A 20,462-nucleotide genomic window follows, 5' to 3' on the forward strand; every position below is an offset into this window, starting at 1 on the left:
GATAAACATAAAAATAAAAAATAGAGGAAAAAACTAAGCAGAGACATCTGCAGCTATGCACTGGGGGGCAGAGTGGTTCAACATATTTATATTTACTCCATCCATAAAAGGTGGACAGAATGCATGGAGCAGCAATTTGAGAATTCTGAATAGTAAATAGTAGCAGGTGACCAGGGAATAAGACCAAAATTCTGTCTACCATTAAAATGGCAGAGAGTTTACCAATTTTCCTATCTAGTATCCCACAGTTAACCTAGACAAGGACACTGGGGTATTCAAAGAGAGATCTCCAGAGGAAATGCTCTACTTTTGGCATGAGAAATGGGAAAGAGAACTTCCAACATTCTCACAAGGTATAGAGATCTCACATTTTCCCCTTTTCTCTGTACTCTTTCCCTAAGCAATCCTGTTGTGGCAGAGTCTATGGAAGCTCATGGAAGCCAATCTCTGAGGAGGGGGATCCCTCCTTTCTGATTAGTGGAGTTACGGTTCCATGAGAGTAAAGACTATCATTGTTGCTTTGCTGTTCTCTCTAATCTCCCAAAGCTTGGCTCTGAATATATGCACAGTGGTAAATGAGCACCAAGAGAGCAGAGTAACTAAAATCCCAGGTTTCTGGCTGAGGACCAAAAAATGGAGTTGCTGGGAATCAGAAAGTACTGGAGATAATGCACGGAGGGAGGAATGGAGAAAAGTTACTTTTGAACTTCTAGGTTTACCAGTTAGCTTTGCATACATGAATTTGATCCTATTCAGCATACTAAAGACATGAAAACTGAACTGAGACATCTTCCCAAGGCTGAGACCCACTAGGAAACCCACATATGGGATGGATTCAAAGAGCACTACAGAGGCTATGCAACTGAACTGACATTAAAAGAAGACAGCATAGGAATTCCTGTCATGGCGCAGCGGAAACGAATCCAACTAGGAACCATGAGGTTATGCATTCGATCCCTGTTCTCGATCAGTGGGTTAAGGATCTAGCCTTGCCGTGAGCTGGGCTATCATTCACAGACGTGGCTCGGATCTGGTGTTGCTGTGGCTCTGGCATAGGCCAGCAGCAACAGCTCCAATTAGACCCCTAGCCTGGAAACCTCTATATGCCGCGGGTGCAGCCATAGAAAGACAAAAAAAAAAAAAAAAAAAAAAAGGCACCATAGAAGATAGGTTAGAACTTATAGGTAAAAATAACTAGGCCAGTTACCTCCTATAACAAAATATTAACATTCTAAATATGATTTTAAAAAGACAGCAGAGTCCTAGAATATTCAAAATGCCTAGGATAAAATTCAGTATGACTTACCATATACAAAACCAGGACAATTTCAACTCATATGGGAAAATATAACCAAGAGATACTAATTCAAGAATGATATAGATATTGGAATTATCAAAGACTTTAAAGCAGCTATTATTTTTTTTAATTTTTTTTTTGTCTTTTGTTCTTATTTTAGGGCTGCACCTGTGGCATATGGAGGTTCCCAGGCCAGGGGTCCAATCAGAGCTGTTGCTGCCAGCCTATGCCGCAGCCACAGCAACGCCAGATCTGAGCCACGTCTGTGACCTACACCACAGCTCATGGCAATGTTGGATCATTAACCCACTGAGTGAGGCCATGGATCAAACCCGCAACCTCATGCTTCCTAGTTGGATTCACTTCTGCTGCGCCATGATGGGATCTCCCTAAAGAAGTTATTATAAAAATGCTCAAACACTACCGAATCCAATGACAAAATAGAAAATCTCAACAAGGAAATAAAGAAGAACATAAATGAAATTTTAGAACCAAAAAAATGCAACAGCCAAAACAAAACCCCACCAAAGACCTCCTTGGATGGACTTGATAGCAGAAAGGAGGATGACGGAAGAAAATTCAATTTTTCCCAATTTTATTGAGATATAAGTGACATACAGCACTGTATAAGTTTAAAGTGAATAACATAATGATTTGACTTTAACATATATCCTGAAATGACTACCCCATAAGTTTAGTGTCCATCCATCATTTCATATAGATACAAAGTAAAAGAAAAAGGAAAAATTTCTTTCCTTGTGATAAGAATTCTTAGGATTTACTCTGTTAACAACTTTCATGTATAACACATAGCAGTGTTAATTTTATTAATGTTGTACATTACATCCCTAGTACTTATTTATCTTACAATTCAAATCACCAAAGTTGATTTGGTGTCAACCCCAAATCCTGTACACAGTAAAAATATCCTTCAGGAATGAAGGTGTGAAAAAAAGACATTCTCAGATTAAAAAAAAATATGAAGATAATTTGTTATCAGAAGAACTGTTCAAAAAAAAATAGTGCTACAGGAGGGTCTTCAAACAGAGGGAAATTATAAGAGTGGGAAATATGAAAGAGCAAAAATGAAAACTGAAACACTGTGATGTAGTTTTCCATATATGTATACGTAATGATGACACAATTATAAAGATGGAAGAAACTTGTATGGATGTAAGGTTTCTACATTCCTCTAGAAGTAGTAAAAGATTGATTTTAAGTAGACTGGAAAGTTAAATATGCATTATTATAAGCCCTAGAACAACCATTAAAAAATGTACAAAACTATAAAGAAAACACATAATAGATAAATTAAAATGAAATATTAAAATATATTCAAATAAACCAAATGAAGATAGGAAAGGGGAAGGGATAAAAAATTCAAACAGAGAACAGATATAAAATATGGTATTCCAAGGGTTCCCTCGTGGTCTAGGGGTTAGGACTTGGCACTTTCACCACTGTAGCGGCCTGGGTTCAATCCCTATAATCCTACAACAAGCCACTGCAACACAGCAGTCATAAGAAAAAGTAGTAGTGAAAAACCAAACATATAGATCATTATATTAAATGTAAATGGTTTAAAAATAATTGAAAGACTGATTGCCAGAATAGATTCTTTTTTTTCTTTTTTTTTTTTTGCCTTTTGAGGACCACACCTGTGGCATACAGAGGGGTTCCCAGGCTAGGGATCGAATCAGAGCTACAGCTGCCAGCCTATGCCACAGCCACAGCAACATGAGATCTGAGCTGTGTGTCTGTGACCTATACCACAGTTCATGGCAACAATGGATCCTTAACCCACTGAGTGAGGCCAGGGATCTAACCTGCATCCTCATGGATGCTAGTCAGATTTGTTTCCGCTGAGCCACGATGGGAACTCCAGAACAGATTCTTTTTTATTTATTTATTTATTTATTTATTTTTATTTTCCCACTGTACAGCAAGGGGGTCAGGTTATCCTTACATGTATACATTACAATTACATTTTTTCCCCCACCCTTTCTTCTGTTGCAACATGAGTATCTAGACATAGTTCTCAATGCTATTCAGCAGGATCTCCTTGTAAATCTATTCTAAGTTGTGTCTGATAAGCCCAAGCTCCAGATCCCTCCCACTCCCTCCCTGGAACAGATTCTTTTTAATGTGACCATAAGCTGTCTGCCAAAATCTCACTTCAAATACAATAATATAGGCAGGTTAAAACTAAAAGAATGAAAAAGATACACCATACAAACACCAATCAAAATAATGACAGAATGAGTAATTAATATCAGACAAAAAGATATCAAAGCAAGTAAAAATAACCAAGAATAAAGAGGGATACTACAAAATAAGAGTCAATTCAGCAAGAAGATATAACATGGCTAAATGTGTCTTTAAGTAAAAAAGGCTCAAAATACATGGGACAAAAACTGACAGAATCAAAAGGAGAAAGAGACATATCTATAATTACAGTTGGAGTCTTCTACACTCTTTTTTCAGTCAAAAACAGAAGTAAGTGCATGGCAAATAAACAAGGATGTAGAATAATTGAACAATACTATTCAAATATCTGGAGCTAACTGATATTGAGAGAAAACTCTACTAAACAACAGGGTACATTATTTTCAAATGCACATGAAACTATACCTACATAGACCATATATAGGGTCATAAAACAAACCCAAACAAATTGAAAGGAATCAAAGGCACTGAAAATATATTTTCTGATCATAATGAAATTGAAGTACAAATTAGTAACAGAAATAATCAGAATCTCAGAAAACGTGAAAATTAAGCAGCACACTACCAAATACACCATGGAACAACGAAGTCTCAAGGGAAATAAGAAAACAATTTGAAAACTGAAAAAAACCCAAAATACAATATATCAAATCATAGGTGATCCTAGAGAACAAAGAATAAAACTTAATGTGTGATAAAAATTTTAAATCATTTAGGAGGTCATAAAATTCCAGGATGTAATGGATTTGTCAAAAAGTATACAAACTAACAAAAACAAATCTAAAACAGTTAATAAAATGGAAATAAGAACATACATATCAATAATTACCTTAAATGTAAATGCATTAAATGCCCCCATCAAAAACTATAGACTGGCTGAATGGATCCAAAAACAAGACTCATATATATGCTGTCTTCAACAGACCCAATTCAGTTCTAGGGACAGATACAAACTGAAAGTGAGAGGACATAAGAAAATATTCCATGCAAATGGGAATCAAAAGAAAACTGGAGTAGCAATACTCATATTAGACAAAAAAGACCTTAAAGAATATTATAAGAGAAAAGGAAGGACATTACATAATGATCAAAGGATTAATCCAAGAAGAAGATATAATAATTATAAATACATACGCACCCAAAATAGGATAACATCAATATATAATGCAACTACTAACAACCTTAAAAGGAGAAATTGACAATAACACAATAATAGCAGGGGACTTTAACACCTCACTTATAGCAATGGACACACAGATGGAAAGACATACCATGTTCTTGGATTGGAAGAATCAATGTTATCAAAATGACTATATTACCCAAGGCAATCTACAGATTCAATGTAATCTCTATCAAATTACCATGGAAACTTTTCATAGAAGTAGAATAAAATGTTTTAAAGTTTGTTTGGAAGTGCAAAAGACACAGAATAGCCAAATCCATCTTGAGAAACAAAAATGGAGCTGTAACAATCAAGCTCCCTGACTTCAGATTATACTACAAAGCTACAGTCACCCAAACCATATGGTACTGGCACAAAAATAGGAATACAGATCAGTGGAACAGAATAGAGAACCCAGAATTAAACCCACACACCTACAGTCAAATAATCTTTGAAAAAGGAGGCAATAATATACAATGGAGAAGACAGTCCCTTCAATAAATGGTGCTGGGAAAACTGGACAGCTCCATGTAAAAGAATGAGATTAGAACAACACTCTCAAACACCATACACAAAAATAAATTCAAAATAGATTAAAGATCTAAATATTAGAGGGGATACTATAAAACTCTTTGAGAGAAACAAAGGCTGAACACTCTTCGGCATAAACCACAGCATTATCTTCTCAGATCCACGTCCTAGAGTAATGACAATTAAAAACAAAAATAGGAGTTCCCTTCATGGCTCAGTTGTTAACAAACCTAACTAGCATCCATGAGGATGCAGGTTCGATCCCTGGCCTCACTCAGTGGGTTAAGGATACGGTGTTGCTGTGAGCTGTGGTATAGGTTACAGATGTGGCTTGGATCCCAAGTTACTGTGGCTCTGGCGTAGGCCAGCAGCTACAGCTCCGACTATCCTGGGACCCTCCACATGCCATAGGTGTGGCCCTAAAGAGACTAAAACACAAATAATAAAATAAAATGAAATAATAAAAAAATAAAAATGAGTTCCTGTCATAGCTTAGTGGTTAACCAATCCGACTAGGAACCATGAGGTTGCGGGTTTGATCCCCGGCCTCACTCAGTAGGTTAAGGATCCAGCATTGCCATGAGCTGTGTTGTAGGTTGCAGATACAGCTCAGATTCCGCGCTGCTATGGCTGTGGCATAGGCCAATGGCTACAGCTCCAATTAGACCCCTAGCCTGGGAACCTCCATGTGCCGTGGGTGTGGCCCTGAAAGACAAAAGACAAAAAAAATAAAATAAAAAATAAATTAAAAAATAAAAACAAAAATAAAGTTTGTAGACTTTAAGTTTGCAGACTTAAAAGTTTCTGCACAGCAAAGGAAACCCTAAACGAAATGAAAAGACAACCCACAGAATGGGAGAACATCTTTGCAAGTGAATCCACTGACAAGGGATTCATCTCCAAAATTTATAAGCACCTTCTGTAGCTCAATACCAAAAAAACAAACAACCCCATCAAAAAATGGCCAGAAGATCTAAACACACAATTCTCCAAAGAAGACATACAGATGGCCAAAAAAACACATGAAAAGATGTTCAACATCACTCAGTATTAGAGACATGCAAATCAAAACTACTCAGATGCACCAGCCAGATATCAAAAAGTCTACAAACTATAAATGCTGGAGAGGGTGTGGAGAAAAAGGAATCCTATTACACTGTTGGTGCAAATATAAATTGGTGCAACCACTGTGGAAAACAGTATGGAGATTCCTCAGAAAACTAAAAACAGAATTACCATTTGATCTATCAATCCCACCCCTGGGCATCTATCCACAGAAAACCATGACTCGAAAAGACACATGTGCTCCAATGGTCATTGCAGCACTATATACAATAGCCAAGACATGGAAACAACCTACACGTCCATTGACAGAGGAGTGGATCAAGAAGATGTGGTACATATACACAATGGAATATTACTCGGCCATTAAAAGGAACAAAATACCAGCATTTTTAGAAAAATGGATGGACCTAGAAATTATGCTAAATGAAGTCAGTCAGACAATGAGACACCAACATCAAATGGTATTACTTACATGTGGAATCTAAAAAATGGACACAATGAACTTCTTTGCAGAACAGATACTGACCCACAGACTTCTAAAAACTTATGGTTTCCAAAGGAGACAGGTTGGGAGGTGGGGGGATGGGCTGAGTGTTTGGAATGGAAATGATATAAAATTGGGTTGTGATGATTTTTGTACAACTATAAATGTAATAAAATTTATTGAATTAAAAAAAGTATACAACTTTACAGCACAAAGAGTGAACTTTATGTATGAAAATTTAAAAACTCATTTAGGAAGTTAGGGGATCCCAGGTGGAATGCAGAATGTGACAAAGAATCAAATAATATTACAAGTATATAATGGAGTAGAGGAATAGGTGCTGACCTACATAACTTTGGAAATGAGCAGGATCTATAATATTAAGGGCAAAAGAAATATACATAATCACTGCATTCTAGCTGATAAAGGTGTTTCCCACTGGGGTATAAATTGACAAAACTGAAACCACTGTACTTTATATTGGAATTGAAAAATTAAATAAATGTATAGGGGATGGTGAGAGGCTCTCACCACTGGACTGGGAGGATATCGATAAACAAAGGAAGAAGGCTATATAATCCACATGGTAATGAATTAGATTTGAAAATATCAATATGAATCCATATTTATATTTATATAATTACAGATGGTTTCATATAGAAATATCCTCAGACACAGATATATATGACTTAGTACGTATAAATGTATTTCCTTATCTGTAAGCTAGAAGGACCCAGAGGCAGTGACACCCTGGTAGCAATGACCACACCAAGCACCCAGATCTTGGCTTCTAATCTACTCTCCAATAAAATGAATTATGGTTTCTTGTGGAAATGATAGCTTCTAGAACTGGAGCAGGAAATATACAAGATGAGCTTGGGAAATCGTTTGGTGCCAGTGCAGAAGAGGAAAACTTGCCACTCCAAAATATCTCTTTGGCTTGTGGATTATGCCTAAAAGAATTTAGATAGACAGCCTCTCTCAAGTATAGAACTATCACCAGAGATATTGCCAAAGAATATGGGCTAGGTGTGGCGGGATAACTCTAGCCAGGGCTAAAGATCAGAGTCCACTCTGTGTCCCATTGTCTCTCTGTGCCTCAGCAAATATTTTCTTTTCCATATTAATGTGAATTTTCTTCCTCCCCATTTGAAGTCCCCCAACATCTTCTTTTGCTTTTACCTAAGGATGGTATTTAAGGTGAGGGCTTCAGCCATTTTGGTGAGTTACTCAGTTTTCCTAGGTCTCTCCCATGTATACATGTTAATAAACTTTTGTTTGATTTTCTCCTATTAATGTGCTTCATGTTAATTTATTTTCAGAATAGCCAGAATAACCTAGAAGGACAGAGGAAAATTTCTTTCCCCCCAACACCAGTAAGCAAAGCAGTGTTCAAAACCAAAATTCTTCAAAATAATTGACCAGTACTCCTCAAAAATTTCAGGTTCATCAAAAAAAGGAAATTATGAGAAACTGTTAAAGCCGAAAGAATGCTAGGAGAAATGACTACTAAATATAATGTGTGGGGAGTTCCCGTCGTGGCGCAGTGGTTAACGAATCCGACTAGGAACCATGAGGTTGCGGGTTCGATCCCTGCCCTTGCTCAGTGGGTTAATGATCTGGCATTGCCGTGAGCTGTGGTGTAGGTTGCAGACGCAGCTCGGATCCCGAGTTGCTGTGGCTCTGGCGTAGGCCGGTGGCTACAGCTCCGACTGGACCCCTAGCCTGGGAACCTCCATATGCCGTGGGAGCGGCCCAAAGAAATAGCAAAAAGACAAAAAAAAAAAAAATGTGTTATCTTGGATGTGATCCTGGGACAGAGAAAGGATATAAAGTAAAGACTAAGGAAATCAGAGTAAATTATGGACTTCAGTTAACAATTACATATCAAGATTGGTTCATTAGTTATGACAAATGTATCATACTAATGTATAAGATGCTAATAATTAGGGAAACTTCCTTAGGAAGGTGTTGTATATATACACAATGGAATATTACTCAGCCGTAAAAAAGAACAAAATAATGCCATTTGCAGCAACATAGATGGAACTAGAGACTCTCATACTGAGTGAAGTAAGTAATCAGAAAGAGAAAGACAAATACCATATGATATTACTTATATCTGGAATCTAATATATGGCACAAGTGAACCTTTCCGCAGAAAAGAAAATCATGGACTTGGAGAATAGACTTGTGGTTGCCAAGGGAGAGGGTGAGCAAGAGGAATGGACTGGGAGCTTGGGCTTAATAGGTGCAGACTATTGCCTCTGGCATGGATTAGCAATGAGATCCTGCTGTGTAGCACTGGGAACTATGTCTAGTCACTCATGATGGAGCGTGATAATGGGAGAAAAAAAGAATGTATACATGTATGTGTAACTGGGTCACCATGCTGTACAGTAGAAAAAAATTGTATTGGGGAAATAACAAAAAAAAATTAGGGAAACTGGTGTGAGGTATATAGAAACTTTTTATACTATCTTAATAATTTTTCTATAAATCTAAAACTATCTCCCCCAAATAAAGCTTAATTTAAAAAACATTTGGAGTTCCCATTGTGGCTCACTGGAAACGAACCTAACTAGTATCCATGCGAATGTGGGTTTGATCCCTGGCCCTGTTCATTGGATTAAGGATCTGGTACTGCCGTGAGCAGCTCAGATCTGGTGTTGCGGTAGCTGTGGCTTAGGTTGGCAGCTATAGCTGTGATTTGACTACTAGCCTGGGAATGCCACGGGCGTGGCCTTAAAAGAAAAAAAAAAATCTTAGCAGATGTAGCCAACATGGTGCTTATAGGAAAATTTAAGGGATTAAAATGCTTGTACAGAAAGAAAGCCCTCATATCAAAAATCTAAGCTTCCAATTTAAGAAACTAGAAAAAGAGCAAAATAAAAATAAGACATTTGGAAGAAAAGAAATAATAAAGAGCAGAAATCAATGAAATTTAAAATTGGAAAACAATACAGAAAATCAATAAAAGCAACAACTGGATCTTTGAAAAGATCTATAAAATTGATAAACCTCTATTAAGACTAACAAAGAAAGGCATTCCCGCTGTGATGTAGCAGTTAAGGATCTGGCATTGTCTCTGAGGTGGTGTAGATTTAATCTGGGGCCCAGCACAGTGGTTGCTATAGCTGTGGTGTAAATCACAGCTGCAGCTCAGATTGGATTCTTGTCCTGGGAACTTCCAAATGCTTCAGGTGCAGCCAAAAAACAAAAAAAAAAAAAAAAAAAAGGAAAAAAAGACACAAATTACAAATATCGGGAATGAATAAGGTGATATCACTACAGTTATCCAAGACATTAAAAAGATAATAATGAACAACAAACACAACAAACACAAAAGATTCAGCAACTTAGATTAAATGGACCAGGTCCTCAAAAGCCACAAATTACCAAAACTCACCCAACAGGAAATTTATAACCTGTATAATCCTATAACTGCTATTCAAGAACTTGAATTTGAATTAAAACCTCCAAAAAAAAAATCTCTGAGCCCACAGGTTTTTAATATAAAATTCTTCCAGATATTTAAAGAAATGATACTAATTCAACGCAAGCTTTTTCAGAAAACAGAAAGTCTTTTAAAAATGCAGTGTAAAGGCCTAGGTGAACTTGCTCTTAAAACAATAAAAATATGGGCAAAAGAGCTAAAACCAACCATTTCATTTGTTTTTTTTTTGGCTGCGCACATGACATGAGGAAGTTCCTGAGCCAAAGATCTAACCTGCACCACAGATGTGACTCAAGTCACTGCAGTGACAACAGCCAATACTTAACCTGCTGAACCACACAAGAACTCCAAAACCAACCATTTCGGAACTGTGACAATTATCCAAAGACAAAGAACAAAACAAAAATCATTTTCCCAGGACAAACTACTAAGGTCTGTGACATTTTAAACTGTGGCAATTCCCATTCCCCCTTTCTTCGCAGCTCAGTGCTATGGTAGCCAAGTCAGCAGCACTGCAGACAGTGGAAAGAACAGACCTCTTTTTGAGTTCCCTTAAAAGCGCCATCCCCAGAGCACAGTCTAAATTTTGTCTGAACTTTCAGCAATTTAGGAAAAAAAATCTCTAGTCTCAGTGTGTTGGATATTTGATTTCACTCAAGAGTTCAGCTTAACCCTGCCAGGCATTGGTATGGGGGGAGGAGGGAAGGAAGGGAAGTACCTTCAGGGCATTTTGAAACAATAGGAAAGTGCTGGCAATAACTCAGATGCCTAAGGTTATGATTTCAGTTGGGGCAAACAAGAGCCTGGTCTAGAATTAAAAAGGAATGCTAGGACAACTAGATGACCACAGGAAACTTTGAAAACCTCTGACATATTTCTGGGAATGTAATTGTCTGCCATACCAGGAAAGATCTGAGAAAAGAGAAGAGACTAGTCACTCAATTCTGGCTGAACTTCAGTTCTTGGGCAAGCAGGAAGTAAATTCAAAGGGTGTCAACCAAACTCAAGTCTGAAGGTGTGCCTTCTCACAGAGATCTACTTGGTAATAGCAACCAGACAAGGCGTTTAATAAAATCTTCAGACTGATCATTAGCTCACCACAAAATGTACCAGCTCAGGTGTGAACCCTAGCATACCAGGCTTTACAATTTTGTTTTTGAAATTTTTTTATTTAGCAAAGAACTCAATAGTTAACAAAGAACACAGGGAATGTAGAATTAGTAAAGGAAATCACTAAAGAAATAATGAGGGACAAGAAAAATATAATGACAACAACAACCCTTGCTGAAGAAGGGGGTGGAAGAATCTAATACAAGACCTGTTACAATGTCCTAGCTATAATGTATAGTTTTCATAACAAAAATTAAGAGATATGCATATCATCTATAATGTCTAGTTTTCATCATAAAATTAAGATATGCAAAAAAAATGAAAGAATGCCACATACACAGAAAAGAAAAAAAAGGGGAGCTAAAAAAACATCCTGGGAGTTCCTATCATGGCATAGCAGAAACGAATCCAACTAGGAACCATGAGGTTGCAGGCTCGATCCCTGGCCTAGTTCAGCAGGTTAAGGATCTGGCATTGCCATGAGCTGTGGTGTAGGTCGCAGATGCAGCTCAGATCTTGCGTTGCTGTGGCTGTGGTGTAGGCTGGCAGCTGTAGCTCTGATTCGACCCCTAGCTGGGGAACCTCCACACGCTGCGAGTGTGGGCCTAAAAAAAAAAAATTCCTGAAGAGGGACTACATTTTGGGCTTAGTAGACAAAGCCTTTTAAATCAGCTATTATAAATGTATCCAAACATTTAATTTCTAAGGAAACTATGCCTAAAAATAAAGGGAAGTATGATAACAATGTCCCATACCAAATACAGAATAGCAATAAAGAGATAGAAATTATTCTTTAAAAAACAAATAGAAATTCTGGAGTTGAAAATTATAAAAACTGAAATAACCATGCTGCACAGAAGAAAAACAATGTATTGGAGAAATAACTATTAAAAAATAATAAAATGAAAATAATAAAAACTGAAATAACAAATTCACTAGAGAGGCTCAACAACAGATTTGAATGAGCAAAAGAAAGAATCAGCCAACAAGAAGATCTGTTAATAGAGAAATTCTCTCTGAGGAACAGAAAGAAAAAAGAAGGAAATACAATGAACAGAGTCTCAAAGACATGTGTAATATCATCAAGTATTGTAAAATATGCACAACAGGCATTTTGAAAAGGTGAAGAAAAAGAGGCAGAAAAAATATCAATTGACACATACCTATATATATATCATAATAAAACTGATGAAAGTCAGTGAGTGTGTCTAGGTATAGATCTCATTGAGTATATTCGAGAAATTTTTTTTTAAGGGCCACACCTGAGGCATAAGGAAGTTTCCAGGGTAGTGGTCAAATCAGAGCTACAGCAACGCCAGATATGAGCTGTGTCTGTGACCTACACCACAGCTCCCAGCAACACCAGATCCTTAACAAACTGCGCAGGGCCAGAGATCAAACTCACATCTTCATGGGTACTAGTCAGGTTCGTTACCATTGAGCCACAACAGGAACTTCTACAATAATTTTAAAAAGAGTAAACCAAGCTCAAAGAAAGTAGAAAGAAGGAAATAATAAAGATTAGAATGGAAATAAATAAAACAGAGAAAAGCAATAAAGAGAATCAATGAAACCAAAGGTTGTTTCTTTGAAAATATTAACAAAACTGACAAACTAGAGTGACCAAGAATAAAAAGATTCAGAGTACTAAAATAAAAATTGTAATCTCTACAATTTACAAACAACTTATATAACTCAACAGCAAAAAAGCCAAAAACCCAATTGAAAAATGGGCGAAAGACCTGAATAGACATTTCTCCAAAGAAGATATATAGATGGCCAACAAGCACATGAAAAAATGCTCAGCATCACTGATTATTAGAAAAATGCAACTCAAAATTACTATGAGATACCACTTCACACCAGTCAGAATGGCCATCATTAGTAAGTCCACAAATAACAAATGCTGGGGAGGGCACGGAGAAAAGGGAACCCTCCTCCACTGTTGGTGGGAATGTAATCTGGTACAACCACTATGGAAAACAGTATGGAGGTACCTCAGAAAACTAAATTTAGAACTACCATATGACCCAGCAATCCCACTCCTATGCATATATCCAGACAAAACTTTCCTTGAAAAAGACACATGCATGTGTATGTTCAGTGTAGCACTATTTGCAATAGCCAAGACATGGAAACAAACTAAAGGTCCATTGACAGATGAATAGATTAAGAAGATGTTTTATATATACACATTGGAATACTATTCAGCCATAAAAAAAACAAAAAATGCCATTTGCAGCAACTCTCATACTAAGTGAAGTCAGAAAGAGAAAGACGAATACCATAGGATATCATTTATATCTGGAATCTAATATACGGCACAAGTGAATCTTTCCACAAAAAAGAAACTCATGGACTTGGAGGACAGACTTGTGGTTGCCAAAGGGGAGTGGGAGGGAGTGGGATGGACTGGGAATCTGGGGTTAATAGATGCAAACTATTGCCTTTGGAATGGATAAGCAAAGAGATCCTGCTGTATAGCACAGGGACTATATCTAGTCACTTGTGATGGAACATGATAGAGGGTAATGTGAGAAAAAGAATCTGTGTATATGTGTGTGTTTGTGTGTGTGTGTGTGTGTGTGTGCGTGTGTGTGTGTGACTGGGTCACCATGTTGTACAGTAGAAAATTGACAGAACAGTGTAAACCAACTATAATAGAAAAAATAAAAATCATTAAAATAAAAAAATAAAAAGGAAATCAAGATGGAAAGTATAGAAATTTTTTAATTTAATTTTTAAAAATTTTTTTGCTTTTTAGGGCCGCATTTGTGGCATATGGAAGTTCCCAGGCTACGTGTTGAATTGGAGCTACAGGTGTTGGCCTACGCCACAGCCACAGCAATGTGGGATCCGAGCCGTGGCTGTGACCTATACCACAGCTCGCACTGATGCTGGATCCCTGACCCACTAAGCAAGGCCAGGGATTGAACCCGCATCCTCATGGATACTAGTTGGATTTGTTTCTGTTGTGCCACAATGGGAACTCCACTACAGAATACTTTGAAAGCAGTTTTTAGGCTTTTAGATATAAATATTTGATTAAAATTACAGTGATTGAAAATAAATGAATTGTTTCAACTCAAAAACATGATAAGAAAAAGAATAAACCTAAAAAAAATAGAAGGAAAAAGAAATTCATCTCAATCACACTGCCAGTTGTACAACTAGATAAAGAGCCAAGCCACCCCACTCATGAAGTTCTCTTTTAGAAAGCCCTGGTTGACCTAGATAACTGATCATTTAAGTCATCCTTCTTTCCCCTCCCTGTGCTCTCATGTTTTAAATTCACCAATAAAGAGTAAACCTGCAAAACCTTAGGTATCCCACCCTTAACCCCAATTAAGGAAGCCATGTCTGCTAGCATGGGCTCTTGCTCTCTAGTACATTACCATTCCTCATCTCCCAACCAAACCTCTCAACATGTGGCCCTGCATGATGTGTACTCCCCAGGACATATGAATAATTAACCTTGCTTTTTCAAAGTTCCCCAACCCTTTCCAGCCTCTATGTGCTGCCTGCATTCCTTGGTTTGTGGCCCTTTTCCTCCATCTTCAAAGCTAGCAATGCTCTGACATTGCTTCCCTCCTCACGTCTTTTCTCTGACCCTCTCTTCTGCCTCTCTTCTGCTTTAGAGGGCCCTTGTGATTATAGTGGGCCCACCCAGATAATACAGGATAATCCCTATTTTAAAATGTTGATTAGCATCTTTAGTTTCATCTACAACCTCAATTACCCTTTGCCATATAAATGAACATAACCACAGGTTCCACTGGGATCTGCATGTGGACATCTTTGCGGGGGCCATTATTCTGCATACCACAAATTCTGTGATCTCACATATACCCTTACAGTTCACCCTTTATCTCCACCTTGACCATACACATGTAACCAAGGAATTCTAACTTGATTAACAACTTCTTTATTAAGTATAGACCAATCCTCTCTTTTTACAAATTCAAAGACATACATTATTTCCAATAGTCTCACAATAAATAAAGATCTCTTACATCAGATAGAACATAACTATATTTTTAAGATTATCTTTGTTAGCAACGAACTCCTAAGTGCCAGACCAGCAGTTCCCACTGAGTGCTAAAATCTCAAAAACTATTCTGGGGATTAAAATTGGGCTTAGGGAGTTCCCATCATGGCATAGTGGTTAACAAATCCGACTAGGAATCATGAGGTGGTGGGTTCGATCCCTGGCCTTGCTCAGTGGGTTAAGGATCCGGTGTTGCCAGGAGTTGTGGTGTAGGTCGCAGACGTGGCTCGGATCTGGCGTTGCTGTGGCTCTGGCGTAGGCTGGCGGCTATAGCTCTGATTAGACCCCTAGTCTGGGAATCTCCATATGCTGCAGGAGCGGCCCTAGAAAAAGCAAAAAAATAAAAAAATAAAAAATAAGAAAATAAAATAAAATTGGGCTTCTAGGTATTTGTTCTACAAATGAAAACCTAACAATCATCTGCTCTCCAAAATCCATCATCTAGTCTCATCTTTCTTCCTTCCTTCCACTTTTTGGGCCGCACCTGTGGCCTTCCATTTTTTCTAGGGCTGCACCTGTGGCATACGGTGGTTCCCAGGCTAGGGGTTAAATTGGAGCTGTAGCTGCCATGCTATGTCCCAGCCACAGCAATGCCAGATCCTAGCTGTGTCTGAAACCTACACCATAGCTCACGGCAATGCCGGATTCTTTACCCACTGAGCAAGGCCAGGGATTGAATCTCTGTCCTCATGGATACTAGTCAGATTTGTTTCCGCTGAGCCAAGATGGGAACTCCTCCTCATCATTTCATAAAAGAACATTTAGCACCAAAAATGTAGAAAAGAATCTCAGAATAATATACTCTTTTTTTGTGCTCACTTCAGCAACAGATTTAGTCTATCTAAATCTACTAAACTTTTTTTTTTGTCTTCTGTCCTTTTTAGGGCCACACCCATGGCATGTGGAGGTTTCCCAGGCCAGGGGTCTAATCAGAGCTGTAGCTGCCGGCCTATACCACAGCCATAGCAATGCCAGATCCGAGCCACATCTGTGACCTACACCACAGCTCACGGCAATGCCAGATCCTTAACCCACTGAGCGAGGTAAGGGACTGAACCCACAACCTCATGGTTCCTAGTTGGATTCATTTCCACTGCGCCACGATGGGAACTCCATAAATCGACTAAATTTTTTAGTATAAAAAATTGTGTGTGTGTGTGTGTGTGTATCCTTAAATCATCTTAGCTTAAAAAAAAGTAAATTTATTGTTGTTATTTTTAAAAGTCTGCTGGTCATTAACAAGTTTTTAAAAATCACTTTTAAGATAGATTTACCTGTAGCAACTGGACCACTGTCCACATGTGTCAGGGACTGGGGACGGCTTCGAAGTTTGCTTTTGAAAGATCTTGGTCTACGTGGTGATGCAGGTGGTAAAGGAGTCTCTGATGATTGGACTTTGCTATCTTTAATTGCTCGAAGGCGTTCATAGAGCTCCTGCAGCTCCTTGTTCTGCTGGGTTTGAAGATTTACCACCTCCTGAATGTGTCTGAATAAAAATCACATAGAAAGCGTTTTAATGGCACAGGCACCATACACATGGTCCAAGGAACTCTACAAGAGTACAAGAAAAGTTTAACAACAAATTTAGATTAAGAATGTGAAAACACAGAACATTTTCACAATTTTAGGATGTTAAATGCCTTCAAACTAATCAGACATAATGAAAAAGCTGAATACATTAACAAGAACAGATTTCTAAAACTCCATATAGTGAATGATAATTTCAAAATTTCGGAGTTCCCGTCGTGGTGCAGTGGTTAGCGAATCCGACTAGGAACCATGAGGTTGCGGGTTCGGTCCCTGCTCTTGCTCAGTGGGTTAACGATCCGGCATTGCCGTGAGCTGTGGTGTAGGTCACAGATGCGGCTCGGATCCTGCATTGCTGTGGCTCTGGCGTAGGCCGGAGGCTACAGCTCCGATTCGACCCCTAGCCTGGGAACCTCCATATGCCGCGAGAGCAGCCCAAAGAAATAGCAAAAAAAGACAAAAAAACAAAAAACAAAAACAAAAATTCAAGTCACATAGTACTATATGTAATGTGACTTCCAAATGGGAGCCTAGAACAAAAAAAGGTAACTAAGGAAATCTGAATAAAGTATGGACTTCAGTTAAAAAAATTAAAGTCACATAATATTAATAATATTAACCTTTTATTATATGTTGCAAGTGTAAACAGGAAGAAAGTCTGTAACATATAGCAAAAGGTTAATATTCAGAATATAAATAGCTGCTAAAAATCAGTAAGAAAAAAATAACTTTACAAAAGAGGGGAAAGAATATGAAAAGGTGACTCCAAAGAAGAGGAAATACAAGTAGCCAATAAATATAAGATGATATACAACCTCAGTATTAATTACAGCACAATTAAAAAATTTATAATTCAATTCATCTATTGGAATAAAATTAATAGGATCAATAATATCCAGTCCAATGTTGTTAAGAGTGGGAAAGCAGGTACTTTCATATATTTCTGTTTTGTGTATAAAAGGTTGTATTTACCTTGGATGAAAATTTTATTTTTTTGTCTTTTTAGGGCCGCATCTGCAGCATATGGAAGTTCCCAGGCTTGGGGTCGAATCGAAGCTGACCTACACCACAACCACAGCTACGCAGGATCCAAGCCATGCCTGTGACCTACACCACAGTTCCTGGAATTGCCAGATCCTTAACCCACTGAGAGAAGCCAGGGACTGAACCTGCATCTTCATGGACACTAGTTGGGTTTGTTATCGCTAAGCACAATGGGAACTTCTACGTGACATTTTTAAATGTACAAACCTTTTAATCTGCAATTCTGCTTTTAGGTAACTATCCTACAAAAATACTCACATAAGTACATAAAAATATAAACATATTCACTTCACTTTTATATAAGCAAAGTATGGGATAAACGGAAATGCCCATTTATTTTTATTTTTTTATTTTTTGCTTTTTAGGGACGCACCTGTGGCTACGCCAGAGACCTGACCCACTGAGCAAGGCCAGGGATCGAACCTGCATCCTCATGGATACTAGTTGGATTCGTTACCACTGTGCCACAACAGGAACTCCCTTAAATGTCCATTTTAAGAAGGGATTAAATAAACTTTAAATAACTATATGCTCTTCCAATGTATAGATATGTGCAAACATGAATATAAAGAGGAGACAATGTTAAAAACTGTAGAATAACATGTATATTATGATCTCACCACTTTCGTAAAATGCAAAAACTATATATTTGTAAATTCATAACAAATGATTCATATTGGTTGCCTCTGAAAAAAGAGATTAGGGCATGAGAATTAGGAGACTGTTTTGTGTGCTTTTTAAATGTTGTGATATTATGATTTATAATTTAAAAAGATCTATTTGGTCTTTTTCCCTGGGTATAAAACCCTTGTAATTTCCTAAGCGACAAGAGAAATGGGAAAATCTTTTATTTTAATATTTGATCTTTTGTCCTCAAATAGTTCCAGTTCCTAAAATAGCTCCAGAGTGATAAAGGTAAAAGAAGTGTCTTATTCAAAACAAGTCCCTTTGAATCATACCTGAATTTATATTAATGACATGACTTTTGGATGGGTATCTAAAGGTAGGTACTTCTAAGGGAGGGGAAGAGGTTGGAGGTTGAATTAATCACCAATGGCCAATGATTTAATCAATCATGCCTATGTGATGAAACTTCCATAAAAGTCCATGAACTACAGGCATTCTCTCAGAAGGTCTGAGCTTCTAGCTGGTGAACGAATGGAATGGCACTCCTGGGAGGCCATGGAATTCCATGCCCATTCCCCTATACCTTACCATCTGGCTGTTCTTGAGTTGTATCCTTTTATAATAAACCAACAATCTAGTAAGGAAACTGTTTTCCTGGAGTTCTGTAAGCCACTCTAGCAAGTTAATCAAACCTAAGGAAGGGTTCATGGGAACCTCTGATTTATAACAGGCTGGTCAGAAGAAGCATGGGTAACACTATCTGGACTTGTGATCGACATCTGAAGGGGGGCAGCCTTGTGGGACTGAGCTCTTTAGGCTGTGGAATCTGATGATATCTTTGTAGTTTTCAATCATACAAATTTTTTAATCATTAAAATGTCATCAATCCTGAATTAGCTACCAATCAAATACTCAGTTCTATAAATCAGATCTGTGACAAAAGAGAAACAGTCCTTACTTTTCTCGTAATCTTTGAAGCTCCACCTTTAAGTCCTCATCCTCTATTTCTGATTCATCATCGCTGCTCATTGGGGAAGATGGTGAATAGAAGAGTGAGCTCTGTGTTTGAACACAAGGTTTATCTTCATGGAGTGATAAGCACTTTTCTCTCTCGGAACCAGTGTTTGCCACTGATTTCCCCCTGCCAGCAAGAGTGGCTGAAAATTCACTATCAGAGCTAGGCTGTTTCCCAACAGTAAGTATTTCTTGCTCTTTAAGCAACAGTTCAGATCCAGACTGCATGCTACTTCCTGCGGCTGAATTTTCCTCCAATTCCTTTTCCGGGGTCATTGAAGATACATCAGTCTCACATCCTGTACTGAATGATGAGAAGTTGTCAGTTTGTTTGGGAACTCTTTTATCTTCTTTGAAGGTTTCCTGAAGAGCTGGCAACTTCTGAGAAGAAAATGAAGTTTGTGGATTGTGTGTAGCAGGTTCCATTTCTACCAACTGAGACTTTGTGGTTTCAGTAAGGGCTACAGCTTCTTCACTAGATTGGCTTGTCTTTTTATTGAATGCTGGTATGTGCTCTATTCCAAAAGATGTCACTTTCACTGACTGCTGCTGAGGAACTGTAATCACCTGAAAAACAAAAAGGCAAAGGTGGTTGGTTCTGCCTAACCAAAGAGTAAAAGCCACAAAGAAACTCAATATCAATACATGGCACAAACAACTGGATGGTCTGCTGTTGATGTACACACATTAATACCAAAACTTAAAAATCTCATCTATATTCCCCATATTCAAAGCTTTTCAACTGGGCCCCGTGTAAAGAGTTAGCTTCATGTTGCTCAAATAAAATTCCACAATTAAAAATACTTCATAGGTATACCTAAAACTAACACAATATTGTAAATCAAAAAACTGAAATAAATACTTCAATGA

The 20,462-nt window shown here is 37.8% G+C and overlaps 1 protein-coding gene across 6 annotated transcripts in view; it reads right to left on the reverse strand.

Annotated features, from left to right (window-relative positions):
* WNK3 (WNK lysine deficient protein kinase 3) overlaps positions 1 to 20,462 on the reverse strand; it is a 172,679-nt gene that overhangs the window by 14,636 nt on the left and 137,581 nt on the right. For all 6 annotated transcript variants that reach the window (XM_013986189.2, XM_013986188.2, XM_013986187.2 and 3 more), the window contains exons 20-21: positions 19,537 to 20,159; positions 16,655 to 16,866 (exon numbers count right to left, since the gene is read on the reverse strand). In XM_013986189.2, the coding sequence (XP_013841643.1) occupies positions 16,655 to 16,866; positions 19,537 to 20,159 (835 nt within the window). The remainder of the gene's footprint in view (positions 1 to 16,654; positions 16,867 to 19,536; positions 20,160 to 20,462) is intronic.

Source organism: Sus scrofa, chromosome X, assembly GCF_000003025.6.
Source record: "Sus scrofa isolate TJ Tabasco breed Duroc chromosome X, Sscrofa11.1, whole genome shotgun sequence".
NCBI lineage: Eukaryota > Metazoa > Chordata > Mammalia > Artiodactyla > Suidae > Sus > Sus scrofa.